General features: G+C 34.8%; 1 protein-coding gene across 1 annotated transcript; it reads left to right on the forward strand.

Moving 5' to 3' along the window:
* LOC109228166 (defensin-like protein 1) lies at positions 5936-7480 on the forward strand. Its single transcript, XM_019393342.1, has 2 exons — positions 5936-6070; positions 7191-7480. The coding sequence occupies exons 1-2, from the start codon at positions 6010-6012 to the stop codon at positions 7358-7360; spliced, it is 231 nt and encodes a 76-aa protein (XP_019248887.1). The 5' UTR covers positions 5936-6009; the 3' UTR covers positions 7361-7480.

Here is a 13960-nt window from a genome sequence, read left to right on the forward strand (position 1 = left end):
CAAAACTACATGTCTTTCATATGAAACCAATTCTACTTGAATTGTTTCTCCATACTTAATATCCTCATATATATTTAGCGGTATCATAGATGTCGTCGACAAACATTTTATATCAGTTTCAATATTTTTTCATAAAGACATAACATAGAGATCTCTTCATTCATATTTTCAGGTACCTGAATCTCTCTTGAGATTTTATGAAGTGTTATGTCATGTGATCTTCTAGATCACTTGCCTCCTTTATTATGATCATTTTCTCATCTTCTTTATCAAGAAGTTTATTTGAAACCAATTTGTCTATATGTTTTAAGCGTACTATAGACTTTGTCCTTCTAGGACTTATTCTAACAGGAGCATTTGCAGTGAGAATATAGTTACTTTCTTTGGGTCAGCAAATGTGTCTGGCATGCTTTGCAATAAACTGCACATGAATTATCCTTTTATGAACTTCAAGTTCATATTATTTTATACGGGGATCTAGATGTATAATGATAATTCATTCCATGTAACTTTTTCTCAACTGTTGTATCTTGTCTCCCCCTCGTGTTAGAAAAACTAACTTGTTTCCTCAACTTTGAGAACCCATCTTTGTGCGTTATGGTGTTAATCAAAATATACACCGCACATCAATAATAATGAGATGGAATTATTTGGTTCCTGACCCTGAAACCACTTGTGAGGGGAGAATATAATATACTTTCGTATATAACCTATATCAAACTAATATAGATAACTTTGTTCTCATATGCAATAGTTTAGCTATTAAGTGGAGGCACTCAATAAATTATTTTGCTAAACCAACTGTGATGTAAACCAACTTATCAAGATAAACTATCTTGAATAGGAAATCTGGAAATTATGCTCAAAATTAAATTATTGAGCAAGTTACCTCGCACACACCGGCCAGGTTGCGGGTTAATAATAATTGCACATGTAACCATCTCATAGATGCATCTTATGAGGTATACATGGCGAGTGAATGGGCCCATATTCACCTTTGATATTTCCAGCATTCATGGGATTCAATCCCAATTTTAGTTGGTATATTAATTAATGAGAACATGCAACATAAGAGAATTCGTAAAGAACTTTCTAGTTCTTTAATATTTACCCATGTGAATTCTCTTTTATTTTTGCACATCATACTTAAATTGATATGGGTAAACCAATTATGCCAACTGAATAAATTATCAATATTGATAAACTTCAGATTTACACCATGACGTGTGCAATTATCAATAAACTCCATGTTTATTATGATATGGGCTTTTATATCAATAAACTTCTCTTTATTGTGGCATTCTTTTGTTTGTGTAGTACAAACTGGAGAATAAAGCGGGTAGCTTTTCACATACATATTACCCCGCTACAAGTTGTAGTAATAGAAGATATTAATTTTTTCCTTTATTTATAGTCTCAATATAACTTTCGCTATTCTTTGGAAACTGAATAAGTTTCTTTGAGACTTACTACAACACAATACCTTATTGGTAATCAATTGTGTTTCTCCAAAATAGTATAATTGGCTCTTGCAGAGTTCTCAATTAATTTTGTACTATCACATATTCATCAACATCCATATGGTGAATATCTCTTTTAAGGAGAAAGCTATACCATTATGGTCATGGTCAAAATTATATGCGAGATATGTTTGATGCATTATTGTTGTCCTTTAATAATCACATTGCCAAAATATTTGGCGTACAATAGGTACGTGACCAATGACCATTCATGCCATAATAATGACATTGATTTCTTATATTATCTCAAACCTCCTTCTAGAGGTGAGTGTGGTATATTCACTACCACTGTAGCACATTCATATTCTTCCAAGAATGAATATGTATTCATAAATCAGATATTTTCACATTTACATCATGATTGGACCATAGTCATCTGTATGTGCTTTACGAAATCTTATGTCAAATCGATAACAAACATTAATTTCACAGAGTGAAGGCTTATTTTGAGAATCATTATTATTCTCATTATCACAATGATAACGATTATAATTTCGTCTATTGTCACGTCCACATCCATTGATACGTTCACGGTAATAATTTTATCTTCTTTCAGACTTATCACATATTGCTATCACATTCTCTTAAGGGAATGAGAATGGAGCAAATTCAATGGACGGGTTTCCACTTCTTGTGCTCATAATCATACATGAATTTAATCATGGCAAGACAGAAATTTTACCACTTCGAGTGGTTATAATTTCTTACTAACTCCATTAGATTTATAATCAAATTTTATTGTCTTTGCTTGTATTTAAAATCAAATTATAGAATAAAAGAGAAAAATACGGTAAAATACTTACCTTAAATCCAGAATATAATCATGAAGGAAGTTCATGGAACAATTGACAGTCATAATGCTCAATCCCAAAGGTTTTACTCAATTGGTTAGAGTCTCGTGCTGATAACGTGTTATGAAACAATAAAAGAAGAAGAAGAGTATTACAGAGAAAAGTAGAGAGAGAGAGAGAATTTTTATTGATTTGGAATGAATTACAATAGAATAGAACCCTCTATTTATAGGGAGAGGGTAACTTACTTGATCACGCCCAACTATGCCTTGTAAAAAGGACTAAGCGGACGTTGCAAATATAACCCGAGTATTACGCCCAGGATCGAATCCACAGAGAGTTAACCTACCAACTACTATCTTCAGACCCACTAATTCTTCAGAACCAGCTTCCCAAATATTCAAATCTCAGTTGAGTGTTCTTTAACGACTAGCTTGCAAGTAACTAAATAGCTGTAAACTAAACTAATGAGGTTGTAAACAATTATGAGGAAACGCTAAGGCAATAATTTCCCCTATTGATGGAATCCCTTCTGTTTATGCTCATACAAATTTACCCACACATCTCTATCAATCATGAACGCTAATCTTACCGCAAATCTCTCCCGAGTAATCACAGTAATCTACTATTGCACTCTCCCGAGATACACTAGCTTACTTTATTTAGCACAATTCACTTTAGATTACACCCAAGGCTTCGTTATCCCTAATCCCGCCTTTAAACCCGCAATTATAGATTCCTCAATAATCTAGGAGTGGTGTTGTTCAACAATACCCTAAATATGCACTCTTTTCCAAGTTATGCACACTAAATAGGCACAGCTAATTGAGGATCCTGTCAATTAACTACAACGAACACGAAGTTGAACAAATAGAGATTAAGCTGGCAATTTTGTATTCACATAAACAAGAAGTTCATCACCCAATAGGTTCCATCAAAACCTTAGACAAGGAATTTAGCTACTCATGGCTATGGGAAAATAAACTAAGATTGAATTCATCATAAAAATCAAATGAAAAGAAGAAAGATGTTTAGAGTACTCTCTCACAATGGTTTTTCTTGCTAAGAAACCTTAAAAATCAATACATGCCTCTCTTGGGCGAAGTCTAATGTTTTAAATAGGTTTTAGGTCTAAAAATCTCGTAATTGACACTTTGGTCCCAGAAGTTTCTGCGCCTGCCGCGGTTCTGCCGCGGTCGCGGTAGAACCGCGGCCAAACACCCTCGCGGAATCACTGAGGTTCTGCAGCTGCTTCCCACCGCGGTTCTGCCGCGGTCGCGGTGGAACCGCGGTGGACCCAGTGCTCTGAATCTTCGGCCTGTTTTGCGTGGTTCACTTGGGAAATTTCACAGTTGGCCTCTTTTTCATCTACTTTACTACAAATTGCTCTTAGCCTTCTTATACATATTCACCTACAATCATAGAAAGCACTANACATATTTCACCTACAAATCATGAAAAGCACTAATAAGAGCATTTTGTTATCACTTTTAGCATTAAAACTACACAAGAAGGTGATTATTTAAGGTGTGATTATAGTCAAATTCACTTATTATCATTAGTCACCAAGCAATGAACCCTAGAATCTCTGTAAATATAGACATTTACCATAAATACAATTCTATATATATATATATATATATATATATAGAGAAGGGACACTGCCCCGGTGGCATGCCTCACTGACCACCATTCATGTATTCATTTTTTCAGTTTTTCACTTCTTTTTTTCTCTTCTAATTTTTAAAATAACGGGTCAGGAGTAAGAAAGGATAACGTAGAAAAAGAAGAAATTAAATGGAATGGAAGAAGTGAAGAGAAAAATTATAGAAGATATTCATAGAATTTGACTCCACTGATTTTGGGGATATGGATTCGGTTTTACTTTTTTTTAATCTTTCATTATTCATTATGAGTTGTTATATATTGTCCTTTTTAATTGTACGAAAAACATAATCTATACATGTATATACTATATACATTAAATGTCCAAAAATTAAAAAATTTATCACGCATTTCTTTTCTATTACATTAAATAGTCAACCAAGGACATATATGTCATTTCAAAAAAATTATTATATTGTTGCATTTCTTAAATGCAAATTGTGTCCTCCTTGATATACATGGACCCCGCATTCCCTTGACCACAATACTCCTTTAAAGTCTAAATGTACTATTGATTAGACTGCTTTTACAGATAATTTATATAGACTTCTATTAGATATTTATTATCTTATCACCAGTTAAATCATTTTAAACGAGTTATAATAAAACATAATTTGAACTGTCATATTGAATTACTACAATTTATATCATGTTAATATTTGTTTAGTGCAGTTGGTTCTCTTTGTTTGAAGTAGTAAATTGCCTCTTTAGGGATGCTAGTCCCTTGGAAGTTCTCTTTGTTAACTGTACTAAAACTTTCTCTTGATTTTGTTCTATACAAAACATAAAGTAAAATCATAAGTTTTTTTTCAACTTTTCTCGTATTGAAAAGAGTGATGTTGTTCGTTTTAATTTGCATCAGGTAGCTGATTGTTCCCACTATTGAACACTTGCAAGACCAAATTGGATGTATTCAAAATTAGTTTACAAATAGATCGGTAAGTTTTTTATTGTAGTGTTAATATAAATTACACTTGTACCTTTAATATATTATCTTGTAAAAATTCAAATATAGTGGGGAAATAATATCATTCAATCAATTTTACAATTTGATATTTATATTTGACATTGATGTTAAAATAAGTGTTATAGCACATAGTCTTTTTATGTTAATAATTGGAGCAACTTAAGCAGGTTATAATTTATAGTTTAATTTTTTGTAAATTATTGTAATAAATTTATTGTAATTTGTGATCCCCAATATCATTCTCTATCAGTTATTAAATGGATATAACAATGATTGATTTATTTATCAACTAATTAATTGAGCACCGACAAACAACAATTTTAAGATTATAATATTGGCCCGTATACGGGCCTTTCCTCATCTAGTACAGACATAGAGACGCCATCATTTTTCTTGAAATGTTTTCTCTTTCTTTACGCATCATTTAAAAAAAATAAAATTATACTATCACAACATCAAGTATCCCTAGAAGACTAAAAACTCTTAAATAGTGAAAAATTAGAAAAAATTATAGATCTTACGGTAAGTAATAAAATGGATGTATTTGGATTTGAAGACTAGAAGGAATCTTAACATATTTTTATATTTGGGTATTAGAAAAGATTTACTTTGCATATCGAACAAGGTTTTTATTTGATAGCATTTTCACTTGGTTCATTGATAATTCTATTTCATTATTTTCTAATATCTCTGTCTCGCTCGCACTGTGTATATATGTTTTTTAAATTATAAATTTCTTGCGTGTGGTTAAATGACTATCATTATTTTGGTGAATGCCCCAACTAGATAGTTAAATGTTTCCATCTGTAGAGAGGATAGGGACAGTTTCAATTACATCACATGAAATGGCAGAACGCCATTTGTAGCGGTCTTTTCTTGACACCATAGTTTTGAGTTTCAGCTCAATTTGCATGGCGTGAGACAGGTGTCTATGAATTCTTACTCCTAAATATAGCAAGCATCACCCTTTGTCCCTATAAAATCCCTTAACTTTCACATAGCTTTCATCACAATAATATTACTAATAAGGAAATCTTCACGAAGAGCTAATTAGATCCCTCTCAAAATGAAGCATTTTCCTACAGCTGCTGTGCTTCTCTTCCTAATGCTTCTCCTCTCAGCAAATGGTATATATATATATATATTCTGTCCTTTACACATCTTCCCACTAGGATTTAGGTTCCTTTTATTTTTTTAAAAGGAAAAAAATTAAATAATCATGTTTGTCCCTTATTATTTATGGTAGGGATGTTATTATACTTTTAGGCTGTATTGATGTTTTTCCTTAATTACAAACTAAACTTTCCTTTCCACTCTCTCTGAGAGAGCCATAGAGACACTGGATCAAAATATTTCAGTAGGTGTATAGCGTAAAAAAACGTTGATATATTAACTCGATAATTTTAATTTGGTAGGTTATTATACAAAAAAAAATTATTAGGTAGGAGCTGAACATGCACAAATATATATTGTAAATCTAATACGCACATATATGTATGGTAGACCCTTAATTAAACATAATTGGTAGTTTACATAAAATAAAGTGAATCTAGACCCTTAATTTGGTAGTTTACACGTGGCTAGTATCCAGCAATACATTGAACACTACTGGATAGAAAAATATTGGAGGGGATCTCATCCCATATATGTATCTGTGCGACAGTAAATGTGTCTACATATAATGTATGTTTGCATTCACGCGTAAATGCCTCTATTACTTTGTAACTTGAAGGAATCCTTAATGTATCAACTAAATTAGTTCTCTAAACTAGAGTACAGCTTTATAGCCTGAGATTAGCTAACCCCTGCCCCTCTCTCTCTCTCTCTCTCTTTGTTTAGAATCTTGAAATGAAACAAATGATAGAGAAAGAAGTGTCCTTCCTTTGATCCTATTCATCCTAGTTCTCGGAGAGAAAAGTTATTGGCCCAAAACCTGGAAAATAAATCGAAAGAATTTACCGAAATTGCTTATGTGTAATTGCGTATAATCAATCTATAATCTATCTATATAGATAGAAGAAGTATCTTCTTCTATCTGAAGGGGAAGGTTCCCAAACAATCAATATGTTCAATGTTTAATCGATTTATATGGTTAGAAAAAGTAAACAATCAATATGAATTATTTCTAAAATGCCACATGAGAGAATATTTCCTTGTTGGGACTCCTTTTCGATATATAGAAAATATAAACAATCTTTTTAGCCTTTTCTATTTCTTAATTAATGTCATTAACTTTTATGAATGTAGAAATAGGTCCAATAAAGGTAGAAGCAAAATTATGCCAATACAAGAGCAGAACCTTCTTCGGCGTTTGTATCAGTGGTAACAATTGCAACCAAAAGTGCCAAGGCGAAGCCTTTGACGGAGGACGTTGTCATGGGGTTCGTCGTCGCTGCTACTGCTACAGGACTTGCTAGTTTCCTTCACTACTTCAACTGAAGTATATAATGGTTTAAATAAAATGTAATAATGCTCTTTTCCTATATGGTTTTATTACCATTGTATCGTTTTAATAAAAGTGATGATCCTTTGGTCTATGCATGTAGCAATTATTTCTTACTTACCTAATTAATTAATACTTCTTATATATATTTAATTTGTACCATTTTAAAGTTAGTGTTTGTTTTATTATTGTTTGCCTGTATATTCATTTTGATTTTGCTGAATACTACGGATAGTAGCAAAAATAAAAGTGAAGATGTTACCTTTCTATAAAAAAACACAAGAAAAAGAAGATAATATAGTAATGGGATACTTGAAAAAATAGTTTTGTTGTGTCTAGTTTTGTGAGTGGAAGAAAAAATTTTATCAAAAATTGTCCTAAAATAGTTTTTTGGGAACTTGGAAATTTTTGCAGGTCTTTTTTTTCCAAAAATAATTAGTAATATTTTTAATTTTTTTTTCTTAAAAAATAAAGTTAAAATCTATGGCCAAACGGGAGACTAACAAATGATAGTGTCAAAAATTAGTACATGATGGTGAAAACACGGGACTCTATACGAGCCTTAGTGTTTACAGTTTTTTCTTTAAAACATTTCCCACTGATCTGGGGGTGATATTGTATATATGAAAAAGAGCACAAGAGGAGAGCTTGACCTTACATCAAAAGATACAACATAAGGGCAAATACTTGTCCTACAGAAAAGGATGGCATAAAAAGCAAAATTTTATTCTACCATCCAACATTTCAACTTGGACTAATCCAAGCTTCTCCAATCCTAGAAGTACTTTTTTTATTAAAAAAAGTATGTTTTTTTTTTAAAGTTGAAATGTTAGGCCAAGCTTTTGGAAGAAAAAAAATTCTGGATCCCGCTCTCAGCTTCGTCGATCCTCTCAAGTTTCTTATCCTGTTGAAGGCTTATGAATCGTTTTCTCCAAAAGATCGAGCTTACTTCATCTCAGTTCAATCTGCTCATGAACCTGAATCATTTGCTGAAGCCTCCAATCATTCTTGCTGGAGAAATGCTATACAGGAAGAAATTAATGTCCAGGAAAAAAATAATAAGACTTAGTCTCATTGCCTGCAGGGAAAGAAGCCATTGGCTGCAAGTAGATTTACAAGATCAAGCATAAAGCAGATGGCTCGGTAGATAGATACAAGGCTAGATTAGTAGCTAAAGGATTCCTTCAAGAATATTGAGTCGAACCCCTTTAGAGATAGGGAAAACATTTGCTTCGCTTTTGAGGAGAAGTAGAAGCAGTTTTGGAGAAGCAGAAAAAGTAGCTTCTCTTCAAGCACTTTTTTGAAAAGCATTTTTGCGAAAAATACATATAGAAACAGTTTTTAAAAGTTTGGTCAAACACTAATTGATGCTCAAAAGTGCTTTTCAAATTAATTAGCCAAACACAAACTGCTTCTCACCAAAAGTACTTTTGAGAAAAACACTTCTAAAAAACCCACTTCGCAAAATAAGCTGATTTTTGCAGCTTGCCCAAACAGGCTATAACTAACATAGAAACTAGCCTTATCATATCTTAGCCTAATGGAAGGCATATGAAATTAGTCTAATAGGAAGGGAGTCTTAGCACTATTAGGAAGATCTGTGGAAGTGTGACAAACAGAGCTATGATGATTATCTTTGGCACTTTTTTTGCTAGATAATCTGCAACACTATAAGCCTCCCTAAAACAATGTGTTTTGTTTACAGTGAAGGTGCAATTAGGATGTTGCGCCTTCAGATTCAGCGAAAAAATTTATACTGAAGGTGTGTTGCAATGTGTCACGATCCAAATCGATGGGCCGCAACGGGTACCCGGTACCTTACTCAACCGAGTACCAACATAACGTATATTTTCATATCATGCTACCATAGATAAATGAGAGAGAATAGCTGCCATAGGATAACTAGAATAAAACATGTAATACCAACTTATACATAAGACATACATGCCTATAAGACCAAAGTGACCACTCGTACATTGAACATAGGCTGACAAGGCCATACAATCTTTTACGTACATGACATATGTCTACAAGCCTCTAAGATTAGATAAATGTTTAGCCAAAAAATGGGTTTTTAGTCAAAGCTAAAATTTAGAAGAACTCGGGTTACTGATAATCAAGAAAATGAATAAAAAGAAGTAATTCTGGATAGCAATATGGTAATCAAGAGAAACAAATAAATCAATGTCTATTCCAATAGTCTTTTGTGTCTTTACAACTGATCATATATCTCCTTTTTATAGGTACCTTTGAGAATATACGTTTTGCTCGAATCATAATAAGGCTATTATGAGTAATTAAAGACGTTGAATGCTACATTATACAATCATTACATTCAAAATATATTCTCTAACATATTCAGCATTATAATGCTCATTAAATGCCGTATCTGCTCTCTTTTCTATTGTCAGATTCATTCCTTCTGATTCTCTGATATAAATGACTTAAATAGGTACGGGCGCCGTGTTACTTGTCCGATGTCCCGTGCCTCTTCCTCTTTCTTTGCTCGTATCTGTTGTAACTCCTGACTCATGACTAATTGCGATTCTTTGACTATTTGACTAATCCAGGTGTCTTGACACGTCACCTTTATATATAAATATAATTTTTTCCAATACAGATAGTTCCCCCACTTTCCATTTATTCATCACTTGAATATTTGGGAAGTGGATTTCATTAAAAGAGAATTTTTGTCACCATTAATGCTCTGACAAAATTAATGCTTCAATTGTCACTTCCATTTAATACGTTACACACGTGTCACCCTCTTATTGGTTTTACAATTTTGCAGTACTTTCTTAGGCTTTCTTTTCGGCCTTCCTGTTTACGAAGTGTCAGTTATCATTATTATGGCCCTTCCTTCATTGTACTTTTTCCTTTTGCCGGTTACCCATCAGTATAAATATAACTTCTTTACTTGTCTTTTACCACATAAAGCGTATCGAACACTTTAATTCTTCAAATCTCTATTCATTTCTTCTTCACTTCAATCTTCTTTGTCATGACTTCACCAAACCCTAACCCTAGGAGAACCCCTATTTTAGATAACTTCCCCAATGCCGCCATTAGGCATAGAAGAGGGTATAGACTCCGTAGCTTGGGGTCTGCTCGCGGTGGTAGCTCATCCACGCCTTCTCCTAGTTCTGGTCCCTCTTCGAGAACTAGAGGTTCCCTTTCTCAAAGGTCTTCTTCTAGGAACAAAGAACCTTCTAAGACCTTACGAGAGCCTCTAGTTGAAGAGATAGTTCCAACAGAACTATTTTTTCACCATGATAGGGAATCTCTTAGGAACCAAGTCGCTACTTTAGATCGTGCCGATGCTTTCCCTACTCAGATTACAGAAATATTAGCACCTGTAGTTCGTAAGGACTGTCACTGGAGTAGTGATTTTCCAATTATCATTCCCAATCAAAATCAGAGGATCACTTCCTACATGATTGGATTCTCCTTTGTTTATACATACCCTTTCACTCTAGGGTTTAAACCAGCCATTGACCCGGTCATTCTAGATTTTTGCCGTTTTTTCAACGTTTGTTTGGGTCAAATTGGTCCAATTGTTTGGAGGGCTGTCGCCTGCTTGAGGCACCTCGCCAACATGGCAGATGTTGGCTTTACTTTCCCCCACCTAATTCACCTCTACTCCCCTAGGCTTTTCCGCAATGGCGTTTTTACCCTAGTAGCTAAGAGCAAGAGGGTTTTAGTGAGCCCCGAAGATGATAAAGACCGTGGCTGGTATGCTCGGTTTGTTGCTGCCCCCACTGCTGGTTTAGTGGGTGAAGATAACGTTCCCTTCCCTGAGAAGTGGAACTTTGCACGTAAGTGTTATATCTTTCTCGTGCCTTTTTCTTTCAAGCTTATTAATTTCTCTAATGTCGCTTCTTTTCTTTTCTCAGCAACCATGGGTGTTGTGGAGAATGTGCCCAACTTCCGTGGTTGGGTAGAAAAATTGTTGAGGACCGCTCCGATGGAGGGTAGGTCATGGAAAAACCTTTCCAACCATTTCCGTTGGAAAGTAAAGACTCATGGTAAGAGTTTCTATTTTATCTTTCACGTATATAAATATTTTCTCTTATTGTTCTAACTTTTATCCTTCTTTTTATCAGGATTTGCTATTCGAGGGGTTACTGCTGAGGCAGTTGCGGCCTCTCGTGACTCTTTGGGTACTCGTACCTCTTCAGCCCGAGAAATAGTCTTGGGTTCTTCTTCTGCAAAAAGAAAAGCTACTGAAGAAGAAAACTCAGAAGAAGAGGATGAAGGAGGCTCCCTGGTGACGAGACCACGAGCTAGAAGACGTGTCGTATCTGACGACGAAGCTGAAATCTCACCTCGTCTTCCTCTCTCCGAGCCTGTTGATACCCCTGTTATTATTCCTGATGATGACGTCACTTCACATGATACTCGTGAGTCCATTGACCAGCTTTTTATCAGTGGTTTTGATAGTGGCAACTTAGGGCCTGTTTTAGATGAACTTCCTTTATCTTCCTTTTCAACTCCTGCACCTGTGATTCTTTCTTTACCTGCCTCAACTGTCTCTGTTCCTCCCTCTACTATTTTTACTCCTTCCATCGCTCCTCCCTGAACAATTCCCCCACCTATGGTTCACCATACGGAGGTGGGTTCTTCGAGTAGAAGTACTGCTATGAGGAGCGTTACTATTGAAGTCCCTGCTGATAGCAGCCTCTTGAGAAAGTCAGGTCAAGCTGACGTTTGGCTCGAGCCTTTAATTGGCCCAATCGAGAAAGCAAAACTAGAGAGCCATAGCAGCCTGACTTTAATGAATGACATAGTGCATGCCACTTTGAAGGTATTTTCTTTCTTTCTCTTCTTTACTTTGTAAAAATTTTTACCCTCAAGATTCTTATTTCCCTTCCTTTTTCCTTAGGCCAATCTTATTGGCACTGAGCTGATGAACAGAATCTCCCTCTTGGAGAAGGTAGCACGTGATTCTCAGTTGGAAGCAAACAATTGGAAGAACAGTTTGACAGTGCTCAAATTAACATGGAGGATTTACAAGAGAGCAGGAGTACCTTGGAACAGCAAGTGCGAGCATTAACTTCGGAGCAAGCGGTGATCAAGGCTTCCTTGAGCCAAGCTGAGAAAGAAAAAGAACGCCTTGAATCCTCCTTTTCGGAACAGCTATCTAAGGCTAGCGAGGAGAACAGGGCGTTGAAGGCTCTGTTGAATCAAAAAGAAGTTTATGCTGGGGAGCTTGTGCAAAACTTAACCCAAGCACAAGAAGACCTTAGAGTCTCTGCTGATAAGATACGTGCTTTAGAGAGCTCTCATGCTTCCTTTCAAGCTTCTTGTAATTCCGCCTTGGCCGAAAATGAAGAGCTCAAGAATGAGGTTGCTGCTTGGGAAAAGGATTATGAGATCCTTGAAGAAAAATTTGATGTTGAGATAAGTTGGACTTTTTTGAATTCACGTCGTGATACCCTAATTGAAGCTGGGCAAGAAAACTTTGACCTGGAGTCAGAATTAGCTAAGGTTAATGAGACCATTGAACAAGCTCAGCAAACACAGGACTTTCCTTCTCCCGTGATTGAAGCTCCCGTGGTTGAAGCTCATACGGGTATCACATCTTCTTCAAGCCCAATCGAACCTACTGCCACAAGCCAAGTTGAAACCACATCTGCTGATGCTCTTGCTCAAGTTGAGCTTGTTGCTGTGAATCAAGATCAACTCGCAGCCATTGATGCTCCTTTCCAAGTTGAGCTCGTTGCTGTTGATGCATCTTCTTCAGTTCCCACATCTTCTTACTAAACAATTTATCTTGAATTCCTTTTTTTTTTTGCAGGTACCACTTTGGAAAGTTGTGTTAGAAACACTTGACTTCATTTGAGGGTTTATTTTAAAAAAATTGTAATCAAACCCTTAGCTTCATTTGAGAGTTGGTTTTTGGAACGCAAGTCCCCAAGTCTTTTATGGGGCAATTTGTATAAACAATTTCATAGTTTTATGACTAAGTTCGTACTTAATCTTAAGTATTTAAGAAGTTTTTTGTGTTATTACCTTAGCTTCTGTTTATTCTATTCCTGCCTTTACTCTTAAGGACTTATAGAATGATTTGCATTTTTGTTCTTTGAAAATGCTTCTGTTAATCTCATGACTAAATAATTTAAACATGAGTTTTATAAAAGAGGGCCCTTTTATATTTCAACACTTAATGAAGAAGACGTCTCAACTTTATGATGGTGTTATCATACGATAAAAGAAATAGGAACACACATGTTTCTTTGTAATAACTTTGACAAGTTTTTATTTTTGAACCTTGACAAGCTTTTGAATAATACTTTACATGTATTTAAAGTACATCTATAACTTTTTCGTAACTGTTTTTCTTGTAGCAGATTTTTAGGAAAAAATAATAAACACGAGGTTTTTCTGTATAACCCGTTTTAGTACATAGCTTTTACCCTAACTACAATAAGGTTTTCTTTAGCCTTGGCTCGTGACTTCATGTGATTTTTACTCTGCACTTGACTTTTTCAGGCTTGATTTTTCTTCAATCTTCTTTGCCCTCTTTATACATACTTGTGTATATTATGTAGTCCCACAAGTATTTGAGTGTTGA

Source organism: Nicotiana attenuata, chromosome 6 (assembly GCF_001879085.1).
Source record: "Nicotiana attenuata strain UT chromosome 6, NIATTr2, whole genome shotgun sequence".
Lineage (NCBI taxonomy): Eukaryota > Viridiplantae > Streptophyta > Magnoliopsida > Solanales > Solanaceae > Nicotiana > Nicotiana attenuata.